This window comes from Dipodomys merriami, unplaced genomic scaffold (assembly GCF_024711535.1).
Source record: "Dipodomys merriami isolate MVZ:Mamm:240054 unplaced genomic scaffold, mDipMer1.0.p SCAF_156, whole genome shotgun sequence".
Lineage (NCBI taxonomy): Eukaryota > Metazoa > Chordata > Mammalia > Rodentia > Heteromyidae > Dipodomys > Dipodomys merriami.
In genome coordinates this window covers 300,857-328,573 of record NW_027202893.1, presented here as the reverse complement: position 1 = coordinate 328,573, position 27,717 = coordinate 300,857, and the positions used below count along the sequence as shown (strand labels likewise).

The following is a 27,717-nucleotide window of genomic DNA, read 5'->3' as shown; positions in this document are numbered from 1 at the left end:
CTGGGACGAACAGGGCCGCCTGCAGCTCCAGAGAATTCATCCCGATCCCCCTCCAGGTGAGCGAGGGCCCTGCAGCTGCAGGGGAAACCTGTGGGTCCCCCCAAGTCCTGGGCAGGGCGGGAATGGGCTGCCTGCCTACCGCAGTCAGCTCCTCTGCCCGTCTGGCTCTCCTCCTGGGGCTGTTTCCAACTCTTTCCCTGGTGCCTGATCCCGGGCCTGGAAGGCGCCCTCTGTCACGTGGTGCTGTGAGGGGGGAGGGGGAGGGGTGTCCCCGAGGGGAAGGTGACAAGTGGGTACCTCATACCCAGGGGGCTGGACACCAGGAAACTCCAGCGCTGACAGTCACTTGCCTGTCATCCACAGTCACTTTCAACCAGGGCTGTTCCTTCCTGTCATGCTTTCAAACGTTCACCTTGGTCCCCACTCACTGAACAGGTGGCTTGTCCCCAGTCAGCTCTCTCAGTCTTCCCTGGGAAGCCAGCAGCCACAAGCAGCAGGCCCTGGAAACCCATTCAAGCAAGGGCCTGGAACACTTTACCCTGAGGTAGCTACAGCCCGGAGGGACTCCATGGTAGATATCCATGGTCTCTATGTTAGAGAAAGAGAGAGAGAGAGAAAAAAAAGAGAGAAAAGGGGAGATGTTAACTTGTAACCTGTTCCTGTAAAACCACAATTGCAAAGACCTTTTCTTGAGGGGTGAAGGTGTGTTTGGTTGGTTGTTTGTCTTGGGGATGAGGGTGTCTGTCCTTCCAGGAAGGCTGCTGAGGCTGTGTGGAACGGGTCATGGTGATCACGTTTTCCCAGCTATAGGTAAGCACTGTAGTTATCTAGTGTTGAGAACACATCTATCCAGTACCATGAACCACAGACAAGCAGCTTAACCCCACTGTCCTTCAGATACTGTTGCTGAGCAATAACCCAATCAATGTGGGGCCCTGTTTGGACATCATGGGCATCTATCATGCTGTCTCCTGCCTACTGACTTGGAAGGCCGATGATGATCACCTGCAGATGCTGTGTGTAGCTCCTAGTTGGACTCTGAGTGGTCTGATCATTTTTCTCTGGATTGACTGAGAAGATCTGAGCTCTGAATAGCCTGTCTGAAGCTCTCTTGAACTTCTTGATTACTTTCACCCTATTTTCTGGAGCAGAAAACAATAGCTCCAAATTTCCAGTATGCCAAGCACAGCTCTGGGGGAAGTTCACTGGGGCTAGATGCTAATCCTTCATTTGCCAAATTGTAAGGGGGTGCGGGAGAGTCCTAGAGAAGGGTCAATTAATAAGCAGTACAAAAATCACCCCTATTTTAACAATCAATCTGGGATCACAGACTCAACTAGCAAGGAAATCCTGGAATTCCCAGTTACTGCATTCAGATGTGTTTCGTACTAAACTTTATGTGAACAATAATGTCCAGGGCAGATCCAAATCTTTAGTCAGATCTCTGGAGCCTGGGCTGATTCCAGCCCTGGTTTCACAGTTTTCTAATATGTGAGCCACAACGCACAATGTGCTCAGCTCCATGGAAGAGAGACAAGTTTGAGGCCTGGAGCCTGCTGTTCTGAAGCATCCAGCTTAGGTGGGAAGATAAAAACCAGACAATTCAGAAAGACAAATCAAGAGACATCGTAAAAGAGGAAAAACTAGGACTTGGAGATCAGTTCTATAAAGATAAGGTTGGCTTATAACCTGAGAGATGGGTGGACTGGAGAGAATTCCACCAATATATTTCTAAGTGTTGAGCAAAAATATTTTTATTTACACCGGATGCTGGTGGCTCACACCTGTAAACCTAGCTACTCACAAGGCCGAGATCTGAGGATCAAGGTTCAAAGCCATCCCAGGCAGGAAAGACTCTTACCTCCAATAAACTACTAGGAAACTGGAAGTGGTGCTATGGCTCAAGCGGTAGAGCACCTGCCTTGAGCTGAAGAGCGCAGAGACAGCGCCCAGAGTTCAAGCCCCATGACCAACAAAAAAAAAAAGTTTTTATTTCCTAAAGAACTTAGAAAATTCAAAATATTATATTATTGTGGGACATATTGCATTATTGCATTTGATACTAAATGGGGATGTCCTTTAATTAACCAAAACACACCCCTTGAGAGCAGGAGAGGTCAAGGTAAGGAGGAGAGAAATGATGGGGAGATAATAAGAATGTGAAAGATAACATGGTCACCAAGGGACCAAGAGAACATGGTCTTGGGCAAAACATATAAGTCATAAGAGGCAGGAGAAGAGAAAGGAACTGGTGACAAGTTGAGTGGAAGAAAGGAGGGAAATAAAGGAAACCAAGACAGAAGAGATTCAGGAAGTAGGCAACCAAAGCTGCCCACTGCTAACGAATAAGTAAAATACTGGAGGAGATAGACTTCAAGAGGATTCTCCAAACCAGGCACAGTAGAAGCATATCTGTAATCCCAGCAACTGGGAGGCTCTGGCAAGAGGATTGAGTGTTCAAGGATAACATGACTTTCATATCCAGGCGCTGTCTCAAAAGCAAAATTTAAATGTTTTTGTTTTAATTAAAAATGGATCCAGACAACAAGGGGTTTAAAAGAAGCTGGTTAATGGGCAGTTGGAAGCCCTGGGTGGAGCCTTCAGACTTCATATCTTAAGAACTGGGTCATAAATGAAAGGACAGATCATTTCTCAGAAAGAAGGGAGGAGTCAGCAGTTTCAAAGAAGATTTTTCTGTTTGTTCTGTGATACGAGTTGGAGGGAAGAGGCCTATTTATGCTAAAGGGATATTAGAGGAATGTCCTGCTCCCCTCCTTTTGTCTCTCCTGCAAGGAACCCATAAAACTTTCTTTCTGGAGAATTCTCAGTCCAGCCTGAGGATATTGCAGGGCTGACATGATTGGCTTTTACCTCCCTAGGACATAATAAATCTCTCTCAGAGCCCCTCCCCTTGACTTTTTCCCCTCAAATGGTGATGGCTAGCTATTTCTCCTTTATACAAATTAATAATACCGTCATAGTCACACACACACACACACATAAATAGCATTTACTTTGAGCCAGGCACTCTTCCAAATACCTAAGAAGGATCCACAGACAACCAGGATTTAGACTAAACATGGCCATGTACTTAAACCCGTGTGCCAAATTCAAGATAAGTAAGTTGGTGTTTACTTGAGTCAAGTTTCTCTTCCTCCCTCATCTATTAGATTCATGAGTCTGCCATTTCTGACAGATGGCTTGTCCAATGTCATGAAACAAGTTATCTATCTACACCCAATTTTATGGTGGCTCGGACCAGCTTTTATATAGTCGATAATAGCCAACAAATAATCTACCATTTGAGAGATATCACAAGGGACCTACAATTCTGAGCCGTATGTCTCCCCCTTTACTCTTCATGACCACTCCAGTCTGGAGACAGAAAAACTGCCCAGATTGAAACCCAGACAGCTGAAATGAAGGCATCCTCAAAGCCACTTTCAGCCCTATCTGTGTCCTGAGATTCCTCCCTGACTTTGTTCAGAAATATAACTGGGTCTAGTGAATGTCAGGACCTCTTTTTATTTTTCCCTCAGTATCTTAAAGCAAAACAAGGAATGAATATGCATGTCCCACATGAACACACTCAGGTATGCAAGAACTCTACCACACCTTCTAGATATCAAGTTAATATGAGTTTAGAGCTTTAGTCTCACTGGGCTAGAACCTATAGGAAACACCCCAGACTGTGTCACAGTATCCAGATCTTATGCACTGCCAAGGCAGAGACAAGGGCAGACAGTACTTCCTACCAAGGGTTCTGGTTCGTATGGGGTTTCCCATGAGAGCACTCTTGTTCTAGTCTCCCTGGCAGCCCCATTCAGTGTGTCTCTGTTGCCTCAAGATCCTAATTATCTGGCATCTAGCCTGAGTCCTGTCTCCCTGCCCCTTCCCCACCTCTCCTTTGCCTTCTCTTTCTGTCTTGCCTGTGTTTCTGAAGGTATCTCCCAGCCAGGCCTCTGTGTCTTCACCTAAAGGCCCTGTTCAGGAAGCCAAAACCAGAAGAACCTGAGAGCCACTCCTGGGTACAGTCCTGTCACATGCCTGCCCTGGGGCAGTGACCCGGAGTTGGCTGGAGAGGTGGAGGTAGCTGGGCTTGGTGGAAATCAAGAAGGAGGAAAACAAATGTTCTAATTTCAAAATAGCATTAACCACAAATGCAGTCTTTACTAACAATGAATTATTATTTTTTTTTTGCCTGTCCTGGTGCTATCCCTGAGCCTCTTTTTATACTCAAGGCTAGCAGTCTACCACTTAAGCCACAGCACTACTTCCCAGCTTTCCTGAGTAGTTTTTTGGAGATAAGAGTCTTACAGGCTTTCCAGCTGGGGCTGGCTTTGAACTGAGATCCTCAGATCTCAGCCTCCTGAGTAGCTAGGATTACAGGCGTGAGCCACCAACACCCGGCTACTAACAGTAAGTTCTTAAGAGAAAAAAGAAGTTTCTATTTAAGGCCATAATCAATCTGTGTCCATTTTTATTAGTACGTTGATAATCTTCTATTCCACTGAATATTTTCAAGATCCATAGGAATATGTTTGCAGGTTAGCCATCATGGAGATGCATGTTCTGTTCCAGGGATGAGCGGCTCTGCTCTGTGATTACTGTCAGTCAGCGTTCCTGAGGTAATTTTAGAATTTGCAGGTTGTAAACGTTTCTGGTTCAGATTTGCCATTAGACAGATGCAGAAACTGAGGACAAGGAAAACAAACCCGTTCCGGATGCCCAAATGGTGGCTAAGGGAGCCCTAGGACCACCCCATTTCCCATTTTCCAGCCCCGCATTTCTGTCCTGAGCTCAAGCATGCTAGAAGAAGCTCCCACCAATGGGTGGGAACACAATCGCCCTCTGATTCCCTGCCCTGCCTCCAAATTGAGCAGAACCACTCACTCCAGGCCGCCTGCTGGGCCAGATTCCACCTCCTGAGGGGGCACAGGCCGCCAGGGGACTGCAGTGGGACACGAGTCTGGGGGTGGGGGGTGTCACACTTCCTCAGGCACTCCCCAGGAAATCATCATCCCCGCCCTGGAGTCTCGTGGCCTTCCTCTCCCTTCTTCTCCTTTTGGGGGCTCACATTGTACCTGGGGTGTCTACGTCAGCTGTAGTGTTGACATGACTTTGTGGAACTTTCTCTGGAGATACAGACTACTACAGGTCCTTCCCAGGATGGAAAGAGGTTTTATAAAAACCTCTCCCTGCTTTCATTTTCCGCAGATAACTAATTGCAGTTTAATAGGATTTCTATTCCCTGCTCACCCTCCCCTCCTTCCTCCCAAGGGCTTCCAATTTCCATCACAGTCCAAATGATTTTTGCTGCTCTTAGCAGCTTGTCTGTGGCATGACTTCCAGGGGCTGCTATATTGGACTTCCCAGCTCTCATCTGCTCCAGCTCTCTGACCTTGCAGTTGCCCAGCTTTCCTGGCAATTTACTCTGTCATCAATACGTCAGGTTTAGCTGACTTGCACTCAAGGAGGCAAAGCCTGGGATGGTAATTTTCTAATTGAGAATACTGGCTCAGCCTTGACCTAGACCCATGCAGGTAGAGATGTTCAATTCCCGGGTGAGCTCTCCTTCCTCAGGATTTTAAATGTGTGAGGCTAGTTAGTTAACTTTTCACAGCCAGTTAGATGCAAGTATTTATCTCAATAAAATCCCTTAAAGTTGTACTGATGAGTTTATAATAATTGGACAGTTTATAATAATTGGACAAAAGGATGTTGTGTACCTAAACAGTGTGTGTGTGTCGGGGGGGGGGGGTGAGTTCTCAGACATATAGTTATCAGAATAGCAGTACTTTTCGTTGCTGCTGTTTTGGTTGTTTTACCGTGCTGAGAACCATTACCTAAAGATATTAAAGGAAAGAGGACACAGAGTTATGCAATGAGCTGTGAGCATTCAAAGAAGTACCAAATGGCCATGGTATGTTGAGAAATCCACTTCCTCTTCTCCCTGTTCCTCTTCAGTGGTTTCTAAAGGGAATTGTAGAGGTGTAATTGCATACATGATGGTTGTCTATTTAAGCAAGCAAGAAGTAACTGGATTCTCTGGTTTGGACACTGGAGGGTCCTTGGGTACTGGCTTGTGTCTGATGCTGGGGGAAGTAGAAACAATTATGGTTGTTATTTTATGGATGATTAAACGGAAGCTCAGAGAGCATTAGCACTTGCCCAAGCTTACACGTCTGTTAAATTGTGAAGCCACTGTTTGAATCCAGCCACCACTTTAGTTGTCATTTTCCTTTCTCTCTGCACTCCATTTAGGCAAGCAGGAGTTGATTCCCAGCAGAGCTCAGCTCTGCTTGTCTCGCTGGGTTCCAGACCCTCCCCACACGGCCCTGACTCTGCCAGGCGTGCGCCCCCTGCTGGTCTCCAGGAGGAGTCGCTCTTATGGACCAGAGAAATTGACCTGGAGCTCTCCTGTTGCCTTAGCTTTGAATACAGCAGTGAGGTCTTTCCAGAAACCCTCTTCAGTAGCCTTAAATGAGCCCTTAACTAAGCAAGCACTTCCTTGGGGGGTATCGTCGAATGCTTTACTCTGTGTGTGTGTGTGTGTGTGTGTGTGTGTGTGTGTTGGCAGCGCAGGCGGGGGGGGGGGGGGGGGGGGGGTAGGGAGGGAGGAGAAGGTGGGTTTACTGGAGCTTGAATTCAGGACCTGGGTGCTGTCCCTTAGATTTGTTGCTCAAAGCTGGTAGCCTTACCACTTGAGTCACAGATCCATTTCTGGCTTTTTGGTGGTTAATTGGCGATATGAATTTCAAGGACTCTTTTGCCTGGACTAGCTTCCAGCCATGGTGTTCAGATCTCATCCTCCTAAGTAGCTAGGATTATGGGGTTTTAGCCATTGGCGCCTGGCTGATGCTTCACTTTTTTTAGGGCTGAGAAGAATTCAGCGTGAATGTATTAATGTAACTCTTCTCAAAACTGATCATGCAATATCTTGTTCATAGGTAATTCCCAGGAGAGTCAGGCTGCTTAGGGAGACAGAAGGGCAGGAAGGACTAAAGCAGTTCTTTTACAGCCTGTCCATCCTTTCCAAAATAGGATCAATGCAGCAACAGCAGCAGCTCTCCACCCTCCCCCCCACACCATCCCCCAGGAGCCCGTTAAAAATGTCTGATCTCAGATCCCACCCTTGTTAGAAATGCCTGATCTCAGATCCCACCCTTGTTAGAAATGCCTGACCTCAGATCCCATCCAAGGGTGTAGGATCCACATCACCATTCAACAAGATCTCCAGGGGACTGGTGTCCAGAACACCCTTTGGGGCTCTGTATATGTTAAACAGAGTTTTCAGTTAAGATTTTGCTTAAGAAGCACCATGACAATGAAGTTTGCAGCTGCATTCAAATTTTAGCACCACAGGCTAGGACATAACTTCATTGAGGAACCATTTAATCTTCTGTAAAATGACAGAAAGCCCTGCAAGTCAACTCTTCAATGGTCAGGACACTGTCAGCCTAAATCAGAGACCCAGCAATTCCACAGTGCCTCCTAACATGGCCACAATTACCTAATCCTACTGCTTAGAAATGTCAAAGTCAGATGGTGACCTTAGCTCTATTTCACCCCAGAAACCCACAAGACTCCTGAGCCAGCAAGTTGTCTGCTCACTCAAGAGTGGACAAGGGAATTGTCTTGTCCTTGTGCTACAGCCCTCAGAAATCAAATGACCACAAAAATGACACAAGAAAGACTTCTAGTACTCAGGAGAAAATTTCCTCACCACCATGATGATTTGGCCCTCTCTAGAATCACAAGGAAGAAAGATTCTTTCCAATTGGATGATTTAGACATCTACCTTGTCAAAGCAGAGGTTAGTGAAGGTCCAATGTCCTACTGTCTAATTTATAACATGGTCTCAATCTTTTCCAATTCAAATTCCGTTTAATAGCAACACACCTGAAAGAAAAATGCCATGTAGCACAGAAAAACATCTATGTAATGTTCTCTGTTTATTCCTCTTAGCAGACTTCCTTATTTACCACTTTCTCCTGATTCCCCAAAATAAAAGAAAACTACAATCACTGGGATAAGAATCCTGTATCTCCAGAACTGACATCTTTGAACAATCATAGGACCCTCTGCCCCTTGTGTTAGGACGAGAAGGCACAAAACATGCTTCTGATGAAAACATAACCTTCTCCAAAATGTTAACAGGACAAATCTTGCTGGGATACTTGAGTAGTAGTGCTAAGAAGGGCAGGGATCTTGCATGAATAAAACTGAGTCCCTGCCCTGAGATTTCCAGATAGTGGAGAAAGCATAATGTAATAGAAATGCTACCATGGAGATGCACTCAGAATATCAAGGGAGAGAGAGCACGCATGCCTGGAGACATGTGAACACTGTTCTGTAGAAGAGCTGACCTCTGGAGCGAGTTGGAATGGATGAGCCAGTGAGATACGCATGTGCATTCAAGCCCCGGTGGCCAGACCAAGCATAGAAAACAGGGTGAAGGCCGAGTTCTGAGAATGCCACGTTAGATCTGCAACATTGCTCAATGGCAGACCAGTGGTCAACCAGAAAGGTAAACTGAATTTGAGTTTCCCCTCTGTCAGATGACAGTTCACGTCCTAAGAGCGAACCATTCTAGAATTTGGGTTGTTGTCCCAAGCAGAGGTCCCTGATGTCATCTTGAAGAGTTCTGACCTCACAGGCCAAACCACTGAAGAGTTTCCTGGTTAGGAGTATACTAAGAGGCTTCACATCCTTGGCTAGTAGAATAAGTGTGATAGGGTCATCAACATTATAGCAGCTTTCCATCATTGCGACAAAATACCTGAGATAAATAATAGTTAATAATAATAAAGGAAAAGGTTTGTCTTGGCTCATGGTTTCAGAGGCTTTGGTCTGTAGTTACTTGGACTGTTTCCTTTGGGCTTTTCAGCAGAATTTATTGTGGTAAAAGCAGGTGATGAAGGAGGCTGCTCATCTTGTGTCAAAAGAAATCGAAGCCACTGATTCACTCCTCCAATGACACAACTTCTTCCCACTAAGCCCCGCCTCCTAAAGCTTCCACAATAATGCCACTTCCCAATAATGCCATAGCTAGTGACCAAGCTGAAAGCATATAAACCTTTGGAAGGGATTTCGAGTCTATGCTATAACACACTATAATACATGGTGGGAGATCACATGAAGCTAAGCAGAGGAAGCAGGATTGCAAGGTAGGGAAGTCAATCTGGAGATTTCCTGAGGTGACATGCACAGACTTGGCCACTAATTGTGTTGATATTGTTATTGAGGCTTCTTCCGGTGGGGATTAAAGGAAACCAGTATGACCTTACCTACTGTGTCATAGTATAAGGATATATGCACTGAAGACAGAAATAAGGATCTATGCCCAAAGTTGGCTGTAAGGCAGTGTTGAGCCAGTTAGAAGGGACTCAGGCAGGTCACAGCTCTGAATGCTATGCATTTGGGAGAAAACTCTACATAGGTGCAAAAGGATGCTGCGTGGCGTGTTCTGAGGAGGAAGAATCTCACTCAGAAGCCAGTGGCATCACATAACTAACCAGTTGCTGGTAGGAAGGGAGTGCTAGCCCAGCTAGGAGAGATTAAGTGACATGGAGTGTTCTGATAGGGCCAAGACCATTCTATCTGAAGGACTCAGAGACCCAGCAGACAACTTTCTACACCTGGGCAGCAAACCTCTCAGGGCCAGGAGGAAGAAGGGAGGTCCTAGGGCCAGATGTGAGAGCATTCGTGCATCCAGTGGTTATTTGACAGCCCATACTTTGTAGTTCCTGGTGCTGCTGCAGGAAGTTGAAGAGAGCAATGCAATGCCTGGTCTGGAGAATGAAGTTCTCATTTACAAATAAAGGAGCTGCAGATGGGCTTTTAACTACAAACCAGGGAGCTTGACAGCATTTGTGGACAGATTTCCAGGAGAGCTTTAGTAGATGGTTTATAGCTCTGAGTGGAAGGGGATCCCCAGGGGCACACGTTCACACAGCCAGCTCATTTCTATCCTGACAGGACTTCCAGTTTCTCCCAACTTTGGGAATTCGGCAAGGTGTGGATGATTTCTCACTGAACACCCCCCCCCCCGACACACACACCTGCAAGCTCTACCCTGCTTATAGAACAAAATCTGCACATAAAAGGCCAATTTCTCTCTGGGCTAGACAGAAGAAATGCTCTGTGTTATGGAATCATAAACACTTTAAGAGGCAAACAGACCCTAATGAGACAAGCAAGCATCAGTAAATAAATCAGCCATGCTCTGAGCTCACACCAGACTGGAAACCTAATGTGCTGATCTGGGAGCCCTGTTTACTGAACGATCCTCAGTCCCTGTGAATATTCTTGATGCTCTGGGAGATGGCAGCCACTGCGGTAGGTCTGGGGAGTGTGGGGACCCTCTCCAGCGTTTGGCTAGCATGAATCGTGGGTCTTTGTGCCTACCTGTGTCTGCATGTGACACAGGAGTGAACTGCTCCCTCTGACCACCTGAGCTTGACTGTGAGATACTGATGTCCCCCTCCCAAGGGCACTGGCGGGTGCTGCCCCAGGACCACGCAGTCCTCCTGCTGGCCAGCAGAGGGCAGCAACACATCCTGATGGGAAGCCAGGCTTTCTAGAAATCAGGGCAAAGCAAGTGGGGACAGGTTGGGGGTGGTAAAGGAGATCTGGGGATGGTGGGGAGCCACTCCTGGCGGAATAAGGGGGGACAGGACACTTAGAGGTCTTGTGATGAGGACACACTTAACTAGTGCAAACTTGTCACACTGGGCGTGGTTTTAGGAGAGCAGACATGTAGAAGAGGAGAAGGCTGGCAGCTGGTGCAGGCTACAAAAGCAGGACAATCTGAGGGCTGAAGATGCTGAGGGGTGGTTTGAGAAAATCAGTGAATCTAGCAGAAAGAACAGGCGTCAGGACTCTGATGCTCTTGGAAGGATAGGAAGGTTCCAAGGTCAGAGAGGTGGTTCTGTGTACGTATGGGCATGGGAGAATTAGGTAGTGGGACGTGTTGTGGTGAGAGAAGAACTCAACATACTAAGAGACTGGTCATCCCAGGAATAAATGACCAGAGTATGAAGTGGACCTTCAGACTGACTGTGAAGAGGGCAGGGAGCTCCTGGGGGAAGCCAGCGTTGAAGTGACTTGAAGGGAAGTGGTTACAAGTGGTAACTGAGAGATGAACCCCTCCCCGAATTACGTGTACAGCCACATCCAAAGATGATAGGTGTAGATTAGAACTGTGTGCTCTTCAGCAGGTGACTGCGTTTCTCAGCCTCAGTTTTCTCATCTGTAAAATGGTCTCTGCAGTAATGGTGCTTAGTAGCCACAAAAGACTGGGGAGAGACAGGTGCTGGTGGCTCACACCTATAATTCCAGCTATTCAGGAGGCTGAGATCTGAGGATCGTGGTTCAAAGTCAGCCCAGGCAGAAAAGTCTGTAAGACTCTTATCCCCAATAAACCACCAGAAGTGGTGCTTTGGCTCAAGTGGTAGAGCACTCACCTTGAGCTGAAGAGCTCAGAGCCAGCGTCCAGGCCCAGAGTTCAAGCCCCACAACCCACACAAAATAAAAAGACTGGGGAGAGAGCGAGAGAAGGGAAGGCCCTCCCAAATGTGTGGGTATTCCACCATATGGGAGTATAGTGATTCCTCGGCAGATACCAAAATCCTCACCTGCTCAAGTCCTTTCTATAAAATGGTGTCATATTTGCATACAACCTTCACACATCCTCCCCTGGATTTAAGTCATTTCCGATTTCAATCAAACCACATCTATTAACTTGTGGGTGCTAGTGCATAGTTGTGATGCTGTATCTTTGAGAGTATAATGAGGAGGGAAGGAAAAACAACCCCTGTGCATGTTCAATACAGATATGGGCCTTTGGTTTGGTTTTGTTTTACTGACTATTTCTGATCTGTGGCTGGTTGAACTGAGATATGGACCTGGAGGATGCTAAGAGCAGTGGTACATTGCTGGGCTCCCTTCCTGACGGGCCCAGTGATTCTCAGATGAGAGTGTGCATCAGAATCACCCAGAGGGCTTGATGAAGACATTGCCAGACCCCAGGCCCACAGCTTTGATTCAGCAGGTCTGGAGTAGGACCCATGAATATACCTTGCTCCCCAGAGGGTCCTGAGAATCATTATGTAATGTGAAGAGACCAGAGCTCCTGGTGAGAAGCGATTCCTCGTACCTAACACAGTGATTTGCACAGAACTCAGCCTAGGAAGAGTCCCAGGGGGACAAATAGGTGGCGTTAAATAAAAAAGAGGTCATCGCGGTATACCTCACATGGTGGTTTGTGAGGGAACATTCCAGAGAGCAAAGTCTGAGGTTGATGTCAATGTAGTTGTCTGGTTTTGTGTGTGTGTGTGTGTGTGTGTGTGTGTGTGTGTCACAGGACTTGAACTCAAGGCCTGGGCACTGTCCTTGAGCTTTGCCTCTCAAAGCTCGTGTGCTAGCACCACTTGAGCCACACCACTTTCAGCTTTTTGGTGGTTAATTGGAGAAAAGAGTCTCACAAATTTTCTTGCCAGGGCTGACTTTGAACCACGATCCTCAGATCTCAGCCTCTTGAGTAGCCGAGATTACAGGCGTGAGCCACAGCACCTGGCACCGTCTGAATTAACCTGTCAGTGGCAGAATGCTGGACAGGAGGGCCTTTCCATTACCTTGGCAGGGTGTGGGCTGTGAGATGCCCATTCATTGGCATGTTCCAATGAATTCTGCAGTTTCAGTATATTCTGCAGCTGAAGAATATTCTTGCCCCCTGAGGCTTTTCAAGGCCAAACCTGCATTTTATACCCACCTTTGGAATTAGTTTATGATTTGTTTTACCATGTGAACTCCAGGTACCCATGGAAAGGAGCAAACTATTTTTCTCAGATGGTGCATTCCTTCCCCCCCCCCTCCCCACCCTTTCCCCCCCCCCCAGCTTGGTATTCCTCTGTAGCCCTGCGTTTGGAGCAAGCACCTGCCAGGAGATACTCACCCTCCTCAGTTTGCCTCTGCTGCCAGCCTGCGACCAGCTCAGAACCCAGGGCCAAGCATCCATTAATGGTGCTATTTGTTAGGGATCAAACAGTGAGTTAACATTAGAGCAGGCTGGCTTGGCCAGAAGCATTCTCAAGGCTAACTGTGGCATCTGGGGAGCACAGGCTCCTATCCCTGAATTCAGGCTTATGTGTTTGCTGCAGACAAATCACCACTCTAACTCATGCAACTAAAGCAAGCTGGTCTGCGGTCCAAGCAATTAAGTCAGGAAAGAGAACCTGCTCCACTAATGGCTGAGATTAAAGTGAAATGAATTCAGCTCAAATGAAAGGGATACTGACCCTTCTCCCTCTGGCCTTATTATCTTAATTAACAGTTCTTGGCAACAGTATTGAGGCCTGCATTGATTGTGCTGGTCCTGTTTCTCCCTTCCAAGCCCTCGGTATAAGTTAACCCAGCCTTAATCATCAAAACCCAATCCTCACCAGCCCTCCAACTGTTCTCACCAGCCCTTCTTTCTCTAAGAGTATCGCGAGGTTTCAGAGTTGGCAGAGATTCTTTGAAAATTGCTTTCATCAAAGTAGTTGGGACACAGCTATAAAATGCAATTTCCAAGCCCCGCCAGGCCCAGGGACTATGAAAACACAGTTGTCAGGTTTGGGTTTCAGTAGTGATATTTCGGGGTTATTTTTTAATTGTGAGAAGATTTGTGTAATATACGTTTTCTTGTGTTCATTTTTTTAAGTGTACAGTTTTAGGGTATTAAGTACATTCACCACCATCAATCTCCAGAACTTTGTCATAGTCCCAAACTAAACCTTTGTATCCAATTAAGCAGTAACCTCCTCTTTTCCCTTCTCCTAACCCCTGGTAACCTCTGTTCTACCGTCTGCTCTAAATTCCTCATTTAGAATGGGGTTATAGCTAAGCAGTGTAGTGCTTGCTTAACATGCATGAGGGTTCAGTCTCTAGCTTGTATGTCTTAGTCTTCATACAAACAGAATCAGACAATACTTGTGTGTGTGTGTGTGTGTGTGTGTGTGTGTGTGTGTGTGTCTGTCTGTCTGTCTGTCTGTCTGTCTGTCTGTCTGTCTGTCTGTCTATCTGTGTCTGTGTCTGTGTCTGGGTGTTTACCCAGAGGATAATGTCTTCAGAGTTCCTCCATGGTGTAACATGTCTTGGAATTAAAGGCTGAGTGGCTATAATTTCGCCTCATGAATTAAAAGCTTGGTATTTAAGAGGGAATCATATTCAGTTATATGCCATCAAATTTTGTCCTTGACAGCCCTTGTTGGATTGTTTCTACCTTTGGGCTACTATGAGTAATACTGCTGTGAATCATGTTTGGGTTTTTGCTTTCCGTTCTTTTGGGTGTAAATCCAGATGTGAAGTTGCTGGAATCCTACGTTTATTTTTTTTGAGACAGTTTCTCACTGTGTAGCACAAGCTAGCCTTGAACTTGAGTTTCTCCTGTTCCAGCTTCCTGGGTGCTTGGAGTACAGGCATATGCCACCACCCTATCTTGCTATGCTTAGTTTTCGAGTGAGTAGGGTTTGTAAGTACCTGGGGTGGCTCTGGGACACCGTCAGGGTGGCGGCAAGATTTTCTACATACATTTGGAATCACCTGGAGATACTTAGTACTCTAAACCAACTAAACCATCCTTTTATAGATGGGAGCCAGGCTAGATTTTTTTAAATCACCACACTGATGATTCCAAGGTATGGCCAATTTCAAGAGCCACTGGTTTACCCCAATGATTCTCAGATCTGAGTGTGTATATATACACTTGTGAAGAATAGATCCCTCAGAGCAGTCCACTTGTGTCTTACTGAAGAGGTCTAGGAAAGCCAAGGCCAGCTGAGATCGGATCATCTGTGAAACATGAAATTATCACCGAGTTACTGGGTTACTGAGTCCAGGGGCCAGAAAGGTCTTTTTTTTTTAATCAAAGAAAGAATTCAAGGGTGGACACAGAGGAAACTTCAATAGTGGAACATTTAGTACTGCAAAGCAACGCCAGCTTCTGTTGTGGTCATAGGAATGGTCAGTCGTGGAAAGCTTGGCTAGTGTGTGTGTGTTATTAACCCACAGAGACTGGGGTACAGTTATCAACTCTTCCCACATGTCAGGTGGGGGAGTTCTTGGCCTTCAATGGTCAGGCATGGGCTGTCATTCCACAGTTGGTGGAGTTGTAGGCCAGCAAGACTCTGCAGCATGTCCCAAGTGATTCCATTAATGTCAGCAGTCTGGGAGGAGATTCTTTATCAACATGGAAGCCATCATTCTCAGCCAGGGAGTTCCTAACTCCCGGTCTGATTCCCACGTGAAGAACACAGAGGCAAAGGACATGTACTGCTCATGACTCTGAGTGCTGAAGTGCTGAGTCTGCCCTGACTCCCGGGGTCATTCCAAGGCCAGCCCTATGGTTAGTGCAGACTCCACCATGCAAGTGCAGGGCATAGAATCATTTAGAGAATCTGACTTTAGAGTTCATTGGTTCTGATATAATGCAAATGTGAATTTGTTCCTAATGTAATGGATATTAGACAATAATGCTGCTGTGTTGGAGAAGGACATTAGGAAACGGGGCTGGGGATGTGGCTAAGTGGTAGAATGCCTGCAGAGCATGCACAAGGCCCTGAGTTCCATCACCAGCGACAACCGACAAAATGAAAATACAAACAAGACCCTGTCTTAAGAGAACATGCATACCATATTTGCTAATGTGTATTTTTACATGTAATAATAGATAACTACATTAAGCCAAGCAAAGTCACTACAAATACAAAATACACTCCCAGTGTCTGTCATCTGTGTCCCTTACGTACGTGTGTTTGGAGCCTCAGGCATCTACAGTTGGCACTGAATTTTTCCCTCTGATACCAAATGACCTCCTCTTTCCACCACTTCATACAGTTCACAACCTGCAACTTTTCAGGTTTTTTTAAAAGCCAAGTGCCATATCTATTTAGTACTGATGTATTTTTTAACCACTTAGATTGGCTAATAGGGTGCTGCCATTTTTATTTGGATCCCAGTCTTTCCTTTATGTGTCCCTGATGAATTTATTTTGTTTTGTTTGTGTGTTTGTTTTTTATTGTGAAAACACCACACAGAGGGGTTACAATTACAAGGGCAAGATAATGAGTACATTTCTTATCAAGCATTGTTGCCTCCTCCTTTGTTTCCCCTTCCCATCCATTCCCATCTCCCCCCTCCCTCTGCCCCCCTATCCCCCCCACCCCGCCAAAGTTGTAAAGTTCGTTTTTTGACATAACGATTTGTACATCTCATTGTTGCAATGGGTCCACCTGGATCCCTATTTAAATGATTTGTTTTTTTCCCTTCCCCTCCACAAATTATACCAATATTACATACAGTGGAAGCAGGGGTTATACCGTGGGGGAGGGACATACAAAGCAACAAAGAAATAATCTTATAAATATTTTAGAAACAATTGCATGAAAGCAAAAATATTTGAATACTTATCTTGGGATTCATTTCACCTAACATCAATTTACCTTGATGAATTTTTTAATGTATTTTACTCTCATTTCTCCATAAACCCCTATACTTTTATTTTTTGGTTTTTGAATAGTGCAGTGACTTTTTTTGTGTGTCAATCATGGGTCTTGAACTCTGGGCCTGGGCACTGTCTCTGAGCTCTTCAGCTCAAGGCTAACGCTCTACCACTTGAACCACAGCGCCACTTCCATGACTTTTTTGTTTTTGTAGATAGTCTTGCTATCTAGCCCAGGTAAAACTCAAACTTGAGATCCTCTGGCTTCTGCTCCCAAGTTGGGGTTACAGGTGTGCACACCACATCCTGCTCCAGTGTGGTGGCTTCTAAGAAGGAATATATGGGTTGGGGGTGGGGGGTTGGGTTAGCACTTATCTAACATGTACAAGGCCCTGGGTCATAGAAAGCAGTGTGTGTGTAGGTGTGTGTGTGTGTGTGTGTGTGTGTGTGTGTGTGTGTGTGTGTGTGTGTGTGTGTGTGTGTAATCTGATATAACTACCTATAGAAATAATTGTCTGGATTGTTTTTTAAAACTTAGTCTTATAATGTTTATTTAGGAACATATTCCTTCCCCCCCCCCACGAAGTTTAGTCTTCTATCTCTCCCTTTTCTCTCTCTACTCCTTTCTCCCTTGCTGTCAGCACAGGTTGGCTCTCCAGTTACCTCACCTGGTCCTCTGTTCACCTGTCCTGCCATTTGACCCTCAAGGAGGTTCTTGAGAGGTTTAAAAATGCAGTTATTTCCTGCCTTTTGGACCTCATAAAAGAGGTCTGCATGGTATCTCTATAATAAGACGATAAGCCCCAACAATTCTCTAAGTCCTACTTATTCAGCTGTTTTTATCCACTTGCTTACTTTAATTCTAGCTTCTCTATTGCAGGTTTGGAAATTCAGTTACCTTGGGATATGGGTTGTTTGGGTCTGTCTTTCACTCATTGTTACCACAAATTCAAGGTCACACCACCTATGTCAGTAGACAGTTGGAGTCTGACACTGAATCTTTCATAACAAGATAGCACTTCAGCCAAGAAATTGAACTCTATATTCTGAGCTGGCATTCTCAGTCCTGTGTCTATGGGGATGCAATTGTAAGATGAGCAATCATTCCTATGTGTGGATAAAAGAGTAACTGAAAAATGGTCAGCAATTCGGGGTCACACTGGTTATTTCTGCAAACACTGGTTGTTCAACATCAGCACGTGTTTATCTTATGGTCACTTAAAATCCTCATTTGTAAAGTCAAAGTTTCTCTTTTCTTCTAGGACAGCGGTCAGCAGAGTTCAGTCTATGTTTGGATTGCAAAACCTAAAATATTTACCATTTGGCTCTTTACAGAAAATGTTTTCCAACTCCTGTTCTGGAACATAAACCACGATGGTTGTATGTATATATTGCTCTCCATAGCACACTGAAGTGGGAAAGCTTCTGGAAACCGGGGATCTTTCTGTACCCAGGTGCAAAATTTGGTTAGTGATACAATATGCAAGGACTTGAATCTGTTGGCAGATTTTCTAAGACACCCATGACCTCATAGCACATGTGAAGTACTTCGGTATGCTGCCTGCTGCCAAGCAGTATGTAAGTGTGAGCACAGGTGTGCACCACGGCATCTGCTGGTGTAAGGCTAATGTTCTTTCATGCCTTGGAGGTCAAATTAGAATCCATTTTACACTCTAAGATATGAGAAAGATGCATTAAAGCTCAGTATAGGTGTGATCTTTCCACTACTCTTCCTTTCCTCCTTGTGTCGCCATGTCTAGTCTGAAGCACATCTTCACCCTGGGTGGGTTCTACTGTAGAAGGGCTTAAACTTCCTCTCACAGTGCCTTCCAGGACTCTAGAATTAGCTGCTAGAATCATAGCTTCATGACTGCATACCAGGAAACACAGACCTTGGTTTTAGGACTTGTCGCAGCAGTTTGCTCTAGAGGTATTATGTGGGGGAGGGGGGGGAGGGGAGGGCTTCCTGAACTGTAATCATCTGCTCTGATTTGTTTCAATTTCCTCTCAATAATTTCTCCAGTTATCTATTGAGATCACTTTGAACCTTTGTCCCATTTTCCAAAATATGCCTTTCTTCCACCTGTATGTATAATCTATAAATACAAGATCATTAAACAAGATCATAAGAAATTCATTAAAGAAAGAAAATGGCTATTCCATTTCCATCACCCAATCTGGTCACCCACAAAAGACACAATTACAAAATACATAGAGAGAAAGAATAAGTAGGAGACCAAAAAAATCCTGGTTTTAGTCATCATCATCATCATCATCATCATCATCAGGGTGCCTGTGAGGAATGTGGAAAGAAAGAACTGGAAACTTTATATCCCTGGGCTATAATACTGTCAGATCTAGACCCCTTTTTATAATAACCCCTTAAGTATTTTGAAATGAAATTCATAATCATAACATCTTCTTACACATACAAATGGAAAGAAATCAATTTACTTCCCTCACTGGGTTATTGGGGAAAAAAGAAATTAAAAAGAAAAGTAATTTATAATGCTTTGTGCAGTCTTTCCCTACGTGAAAGCTGGGACACAACTATGCTAGAAAACAGTGAGTTATCTGGGTGGGCATTCATGTATTCTAAAGAATACATTTGGATTTAAGGGAAGTAAGATCATATTGAAGTGACACTTCTTAAACTTTTATAGCACTTGACATTTTAAAATGAAGGCCAAGTAAATGTGCTTCCCTGTGAACGTAGAAGGGCACTGTGAATTGTGTAGTCTGAACCTCCACACAGCAGCATTGACCATGGTGATGTGATCTTCAGAAATGGGCAACAGTGGTCCAGATGGAACGCAGTACAGTCTTCCCCAGATGGACAGGGAAGTGGCATTCCTAGAATGCCACAGTACAGATGAGGTCATTTGGAATCAGTTTCCGTCGCTAGAGATGCTGATGTGGATGCCATGACTCAGCGTGGTACAGGTCTTCATGGACCTCCTCATCTCCACCTCCTGTGGGCACGCTTCCTGTCACCGTGACAACCCTGCCACGTGTATCCATTTGCAAAAATGAATATGCTCCCTGAAATGACTATGTCCCCATCAAGAGCCACCTCTTTACCAGAAGTTATGTTGATAAAAATGCAATTCAATATAACTTGCTGCATTGATGGGGAAAGTCCCCTCAGAGGAGACCAACAATAAATAAATGTAAACAAGTAGACACAAAAATGAAGGATAGAATTGCTTTGACAGAAATAACCAGGGTGGCTTGTGAGAGAGTGGTAGAACGGGACAGTGAAGTTATTTGAGTGCCCGCAGGGAATGCTCTCTGGGGAATGAGTGCTATGAAAATTCAGTTACGTGAGGAGCAGAAGAGGGCTTTTGTCAAGGAAACGTGGGGTTTTCTCTGTATTGCTCCTCATCGGACATAGCACAATTCTTGGAATATTTCTTGAGGACTTCTTTTTTGGCAGGGGAAGGGCAGTATTGGAAATTGAATTGAAGGCTTTATGCCTGCTAGGCAGGCCCTCTACCACTTGAGCCAGGCTCCTAGCCCTTTTTTGCCTTTGTGTTTCAGGTAGGAGCTCACACTTTTTCTCTGGCTGACCTCTGACAGTGATCCTCCTCCCTCCACCTCCCAATTAGCTGAGATTACAAGGGTGTCCACCGCACCTGGCCTCTTGGGCACCTCTTGTTGCTACATGCCAAGTTGGATAGATGGATGATCTCCCTAGTGGACTCAAGCAAGTAAGTGTGGTTTTGTTTATTGTAAACTCACCCAGTCACATAAATATCAGGCATGAAGCAAGTGCTCAATATATTTTATTAAATTGATCAACTCTGACTCTTTGTGTATTTTAAGATATAAAGTACCTAATGTCTGTATGGCAAGACACACAGGTCAGTGGAGATAGACTCGAGGCCTGGAAAGATGGGAGTAGAAAAATCAATGTGTTTATTGACCACTCATCAGTTGGGTCTTCTATGTTGGGAATGGGCTCCCTGGTTGAAGTAAAGCAAAAATGTGTTTCTTTTGGTGCTTTTCTTGAATTTCCCTTAGTAAATCCTGAATGCCTAAACAAGATACTTATCATAAAGAATAGATAAAGGATTTTGTAGTTGCTTTTTGGTTTTTGGTACTGGGTATTTAACCAAGGACTTTGTGCCTACTAGGTAAGCTCTTTATTGCTGAATTACATCCTCAGCCCAGGTGAAGTAATTTTAAAGCAACCTAGAATCATGTTTAGGGACAGGTGCTGGTGGGTCACACCTGTAATCCTAGCTACTCAAGAAGTTAAGATCTGAGGATCTCAGTTCAAAGCCAGCCCAGGCAGGAAAGTCCATGAGACTCTTGCTTCCAATTAACCACTAGGAAACTATAAGTGGAACTGTGGCTCAGAGTGTTAGAGTGCTAGCCTTGAGCAGAAAAGCTCAGGGACAATGCCCTGAGTTTGAGTCCCACAACTGACAAAAAAGAAGAAAAGAAAAAAACATAGAATAATGTTTAGGGAGCAGAAAATGCATTATTATGGATTTGATAGAAAGACAGTGAGAAAAACCTCTTCTACAGTGGGTAATATGTACTCTATCAAAATATTTCCCAATCTATGAGTTAGGCAAAGGGGTTTAAGGAGCAAGCACAACAGACCCAGGAACAGTGCTTCAAGCTTAAACGATATGTTTTCCTATTCCTTCTCCATAGGATCATGGCAGATCACCTTGACCTTCTCCTAGGAGTGGTGCTCGTGGCTGGTCCTGTGTTTGGAACTTCTCCTTGCTCCTTTGATGGTGTGATAGCCTTATTTCGTTTCTGCAACTTCACCCAGATTCCCCCGATCCCCAACAGCACAGAGACCCTCCTTCTAAGCTTCAACTACATTAGGACAGTCACTGCCACATCATTCCCCTTCCTGCAGCAGCTCCAGCTGCTAGAGCTTGGAACCCAGTACACTCCCTTGACAATTGGCAAAGAGGCCTTCAGAAACCTGCCCAATCTTAGGATCTTGGACCTGGGCAAAAGTCATGTGGACTTCTTGCATCCAGATGCTTTTCAGGGATTATCCCGACTGTTTGAACTTAGACTGTTTGCCTGTGGCCTCTCTGATGTTGTCTTACGAGATGGCTATTTCAGAAATTTAAGTGCTTTAACTCGCCTGGACCTCTCCATGAACAAGATCAGTAGCCTTTCCCTACATTCTTCCTTTCAGGAATTGAATTCCTTAAAGTCTATAGACTTTTCTTTCAATCAAATACTCACTGTATGTGAGGATGAGCTCAAACCCCTCCAAGGAAAAGTGTTCTCTTGGTTCAGCCTCAAAGCTAATAACCTGTACATCAGAGTCTTGGTGGATTGGGAGAAGTGCATGAATCCATTCAGAAGCATGCAGCTGGACACGCTTGATGTTTCCGGCAATGGCTGGACAGCCATCATCACGGAAAACTTTTGCAATGCCATCTGGGGAAGCAAGGTCTCTTCTTTGATTCTGGACCACCATACTATGGGTTCTGGCTTTGGATTCCAAAACATCAAAGATCCTGATGAGAACACATTTGCTGGCCTGGCCCAAAGTTCCGTAGCACACTTGGATCTTTCACATGGTTTTATCTTCTCCTTGAAATCCCTAGTCTTTCAGAAGCTCAAGAACTTGAAAGTTCTGGATCTGTCCTACAACAAGATAAACACAATTGCAGTAAATGCATTTTATGGGCTCGACAGCCTCCAGATTCTCAATGTATCTTATAACCTTTTAGGGGAACTTTATAATTCCAACTTCTATGGGCTACCAAGAGTAGTTTACATTGACCTTCGAATGAATCACATTGGGATCATTCAAAGAGAAACGTTCACATTCCTTGCGAAATTACAGACCTTGGATCTCCGGGACAATGCTCTTAATAGCATTGATTTTATTCCAAGCATACCTACTATCTTCCTGGGTGGAAATAAACTGGTGACTTTGGCAAACATCGGCTTTACAGCCAACTTTATCCAGTTGGCTGAGAACAAGCTAGAAAATCTGGCAGAGCTCTATTTCCTCCTCCAGATACCTGATCTCCAGATTCTCATTTTAAATCAGAATCGTCTTTCCTCTTGTAAGCCACAAAATCTTCCTTCAAGAAATCTCAGCCTACAACAACTCTACCTTGGAGAAAATATGCTGCAACTTGCCTGGGAAACTGGATCCTGCTGGGATATTTTTAAGGGTCTTTTCAATCTCCAAGTTCTATATCTGAATAATAACTACCTTAACTTCCTTCCACCTGGAGTATTTAGTGACCTGATCGCCTTAAGGGGGCTTAGCCTCCACTCCAACAGGCTGACCATTCTTTCACCTAACAGTTTACCTGCTAATCTAGAGGTCCTGGATATATCCAGGAACCAGCTTCTATCTCCAGATCCTGGTTTATTTACATCACTTAGGTTCTTGGACATAACTCATAACAAGTTCATTTGTGAATGTGAACTTAGTGCTTTTGTACATTGGCTCAACCAAACCAATGTCACCATACATGGCTCTCCCACCGAGATATACTGCATGTACCCAGACTCATTTGTAGGGGTTTCTCTGTACAATGTTTCCACAGTCGGCTGTGATATAGAAGAGGTCTTAAAGAACCTAAGGTTTTCTCTTTTCCTCTTGTTCACGGTCACACTGATTCTGTTCCTCATGACCATCCTCATACTCACAAAGTTCCGGGGGGTTTGTTTCAGCTGTTACAATACAGTCTGGAGACTGGTATTCAAAGACCAGGCCCAGGGAACAGAGTCTGATATGTACAAATATGATGCCTATTTTTGCTTCAGTAGCAAAGATTTTGAATGGGTACAGAATGCTTTGCTTAAACATTTGGACACTCAGTACTGTGACCAAAACAGATTCAACCTGTGTTTTGAAGAAAGAGATTTTGTCCCTGGAGAAAACCACATAACCAATATCCAGGCGGCGGTCTGGAGCAGCAGGAAGACTGTGTGCCTTGTGAGTAGACACTTCCTTAGGGACGGGTGGTGCCTAGAAGCCTTCAGTTATGCCCAGAGCAAGTGTTTATCTGATCTCAATAGTGTCCTCATCATGGTGGTTGTCGGGTCCCTGTCACAGTACCAACTGATGAAACATAAGAGTATCAGAGGGTTCGTCCAGAAGCAGCAGTATTTGAGGTGGCCAGAGGATCTTCAGGATGTTGGCTGGTTTCTTGATAAACTCTCCCAACACATCCTAAAGAAAGAAAGAGGACAGAAAGAAGATGGTCACATTCCATTACAAACGATAACCACCATCTCCTAGCAAACGAGCCGTTTCATTGGTTGCCCGAATAATCCTTCACTTTCTATGTGCCTCAAGTTACTCTATATTGGGCTCCCTTTCCTGCTATGAAACATCGGTCACTTGATCTTAATGTCAACACGGTGTTTTTGTCTCACTGAGTGTCAAACAGAAAATAAGAGATCTAGAAAATTGAAACTGTCTCTAGAGGTCCTCAGTATTGATTTCCTTTCAGACCCACCAATACTGTCCTCTCCTGCTGGAGCGAGTACAGATGTCTCCTAGTCATAGCAAGGGAACTGTGGAGGAGCATCTTGGGAGAATGGGCTATCCTATGAATCTTAGCTGTCTGGGTCCTGCAAAACAGTGATACATAGGAAATAAATCGAAGAGATGCACTTCTTCCTTTGGATACGGGAACAAATCCAGGGCTGGGTGCTTGTCACACTCCATCTTAGGGATAAGAGGTGGCTTCAAAGAAGCTGAATGAGAATGACAATATATCCTTGACGATGTATCTCTGTGGCCAGGATGTATTTCTTGTCCTGACTCTCTGCTCCTTCAGGTTGACTCCTTATAGGCAGGTCATGATTGCTCTGTTTTGTGTAACCTTTCTTTCAGCCTGACACTTGATATTAGAATATAGGCCTGACACACAGGGATCCTGGGTTGAATTCTGCTTCTGCAGCCGATTAGCTCTGTAACATCAAGGATGTTACTGAGGCCCAGCTTTCTCACCCGTAGGCATAACAGTCTCTACCTCACAAAGCTGCTGTGGAAATGATACTGGCCAAGAATGTCAGGGCCTCTGGAGTCTTCCCCTCGGTTGACTTCATGGCCACACCATAGTATCCACACTAAAGGGCCTCTAGAAACAATCACAATTTCTTTGGCTTTGTACTTTTGTTAATCCTAAAAAGAGTCTAAACATACTTGTACCCCAATCCTTCTTTTTTATTGAAATAGAAATGTTTTGTTGTCAAAGCATTAAAAAAATTTTAAACCAAACAAAATATGTCATACATACCCCTTGCTTTACATTTAGTCCACAACCAACACACACCCAGGCCAGCTACTGAAGCTTGAGAAGTAGCCAAAGGCCTGGAACTCAGTGTTCCAAAATGTTATTCCCTGCCCCTTGCTAGCACAGAGAGAGAGAAAGAGAGTGTAGTCTCAGTCCAGCTTCTTGGAGCCACTTCTGACTGGTGAGTCTAGACTTAGCAATGGAATTATTCCAAAGGCCTGGAACTCAGTGTTCCAAAATGTTATTCCCTGCCCCTTGCTAGCACAGAGAGAGAGAAAGAGAGTGTAGTCTCAGCCCAGTTTCTTGGAGCCACTTCTGACTGGTGAGTCTAGACTTAGCAATGGAATTATTCTTATAGAAACGAACCCCACTCTACTGCTTTATTCTAGAACATTCCCCCATGTGTTTCCATCTATTCTACATGTCTTCAAAATACAGCTCATGAAGTTCCCGGAGATCCCTCCAAAGCTCTCTCTACCTTTTGTAACAACTCTTTTAAAACTAGCACTTAAGACTTCCTGCCTGACTTGAGGGTTGTGGGTCTGGCTGACTGGCCCCCTCCTCAGCTATAAATTCCATGAGCAAACATCATCTGCCACATCCAAACCTTGCTGGCATAACAGGTCACACTTGGTTTCAGGACCACACACCTGCATATTTTGTCTGTGCTTCTTCCTCTACTGAATCTCTTCTCCCTTTCCCTATCCCTGGTCTTTTGGTGAATTTCCTATCTTCGCACTGACTTCAGATCTCTGCTACTGAGATGTGACCTTGTGCCACTGTGTTTAGTATGGATGAAGACAACCCTATCTGAACTCCCTGAGGGCAGGGCCTTGTGCTGTTGGTCTGTGTATTTATGGCTCAGAATGGGACCTGGCCCATGGTGCTTGCTTAATAAATACCCAAAGTGCATTATGAGGCTTGGCCTTCCTTATATCAGTGCCTGTGACTCTTAGATCTCTGGAGGTGGGAGTGGAGGTAGGGAGGGCCGGGCTGTGCAAACGCTGAGTGGCAAATGAAAGGGAAAGATCCCGTGAGTTCTAAAAAGCCCATCAAGCTGCATTTCATGGATTAAGGCTCCTGGGACAGTCACAGTCTAGACCAGCAGCCAGGAGTTGGACTAGAGTTGAAGGATGAGGGATGCAGGGAATCAGTCCTGATGAATCTGCAGGGAGCCCAGTCCTCTTGGAGATATAGTAGAACAAGACCAAAGCACTGCTTCCTGCCAGTGACAGTTACCACTACAGCTCAAGAAGACTATGGAAGACAATCACCTACCCACACCTCTACCATGCTGCAAGGGCAGGCATGATGCCAAGTAGGTCTCCCTATCGGAACACAAGGACAGAACTTCTGTGGGCAAGAGTCGCCAGTTGGGGATAGGTGTGTGGGACTAGGGTGGAAGCCTGCTGCAGCAGAGGCCTTAGAGACCATGACCATGTCATTTTCCCAATCCCTCCCTGGGACATTGAAATGGCAAATGTGGATGTACCCTTCCCCTGTGAAAGAGGTCATCTCATAGCTTTTCTCTAGCCCCACACTTAAAATCACAACATCAGACCCACACTGAAAAACACCTTGTGTGATTTGTATGCTGAGTTTGTAGGAAACTTCTTCACACCACATCATACATTCTGACCACTATTAAATTCAACACACCACTCTAAGCTATTCCACAAATTCTCTTTTCTAGTAAAGATCCAACATCTTCTTAATTTATTTAATTTTTTCCCCATGGATCTTTCCATCACCAGATCCAACAGCTGGAATTTTTTTTGAGGCCATTTCCCAAATCCTTATCACTTTATACGAGTTGTTACACATATAACTAAGAAGAAAGACAGCAAGCAGAGCTGTGATAGGAGTGAATTACGGGGCAGTCAGCTGTGACCTTGTGTGCTGAGAAGTCTTTCCAGCACTCACTTCACAGCCGTTCAAAGTCAGACCTCAAGAAGCAGAGAGGAAAGTCAGCATTCCATCACTATAGCAAATGCTCTTTTAGGAAGAGAAAGGTCACTGTGGTGAGTGTACCTGGTAGAGCATAGACAGTCATCTCAGAGAGAGTGTGTGTGTCCCACATTTTAGAGGGCATGTTCCCAATGACCTAAAGACCTCTCACTAGGCTCCATCTCTCAAAATTCCCTCCATCTCCCAATAGTGCCATTCTGGGGACCCAGCCTTTAATATAAATGCCTCTGGAGGGGACACTTCCCAGATCCAAAGTATGGTATCCATAGAGCATGGTCTTTGGGGTCCATGCCAAAATAGGAACCACTGCAATTCCATCTAAGAATGCCTAGAGCTTGCTGTGTTTGAAATGGAAACTATCTGGCAATCTTAGAATATTTATCAGGGCTGTGAAAACTTCAAAAAGAATCCTCCTCTTCACCCCAAACACAACTGACTGAAAATTACTTGCCAGCCACACACATTTGCCATGAATAATATTTTAGGTAGTCTTGATATCGTATTAAAATGAATGTGGCTTAAAGAATTAAATCACATAATAACTATATTGGGAAGATAAAGAGGTTATGGAATAGAGGTATATGGTAGCTAAATGTTCATCTACCACAACAAAAAATACCAACAGAAGCTATTGGTAATATTAAATGGGAAATAACATTTTGCATATATATTTAGATGTATGGAAATGCCAGAAGAAGAAAAAAACTTGACAAATTAACACTAATTGCTTAAGAGAATTCTGCTCATTTCTCCATAGGAAAAGCAGTTGAAATCAGTGTTTTTAGACTGGACTTAAAGACACTGGAAAACTTCAGAGCAGTTTAATAGGGCCATGATCTAAGAGAAAGAAATCAAGACTCCCCCACAGTATAACCCTTGTTTTCACTGTATTTGATGTAGGTATAATTTGTGGAGGGGAGAGGAAAAAACAAAATGTTTAAATAGGGATACAGGTGGACCCATTGCAACAATGAGATGTACAAGACGTTACGTCGAAAAACGAACTTTACAACTTTG

General features: G+C 44.7%; 1 protein-coding gene across 2 annotated transcripts; it reads left to right on the top strand.

The window, feature by feature from the left end:
- Positions 1–27,717, top strand: LOC138827443 (toll-like receptor 5). Of its 2 annotated transcripts, none has more exons than XM_070022943.1 (3): positions 1–56; positions 20,024–20,193; positions 21,149–27,717. In XM_070022943.1, exons 2-3 carry the CDS (start codon positions 20,168–20,170, stop codon positions 23,727–23,729), a joined length of 2,607 nt encoding a protein of 868 aa, XP_069879044.1. In that variant the 5' UTR covers positions 1–56; positions 20,024–20,167; the 3' UTR covers positions 23,730–27,717. The 2 variants fall into 2 exon arrangements, with proteins under 2 accessions (XP_069879044.1, XP_069879045.1); XM_070022944.1 differs by lacking the exon at positions 1–56 and adding an exon at positions 738–810.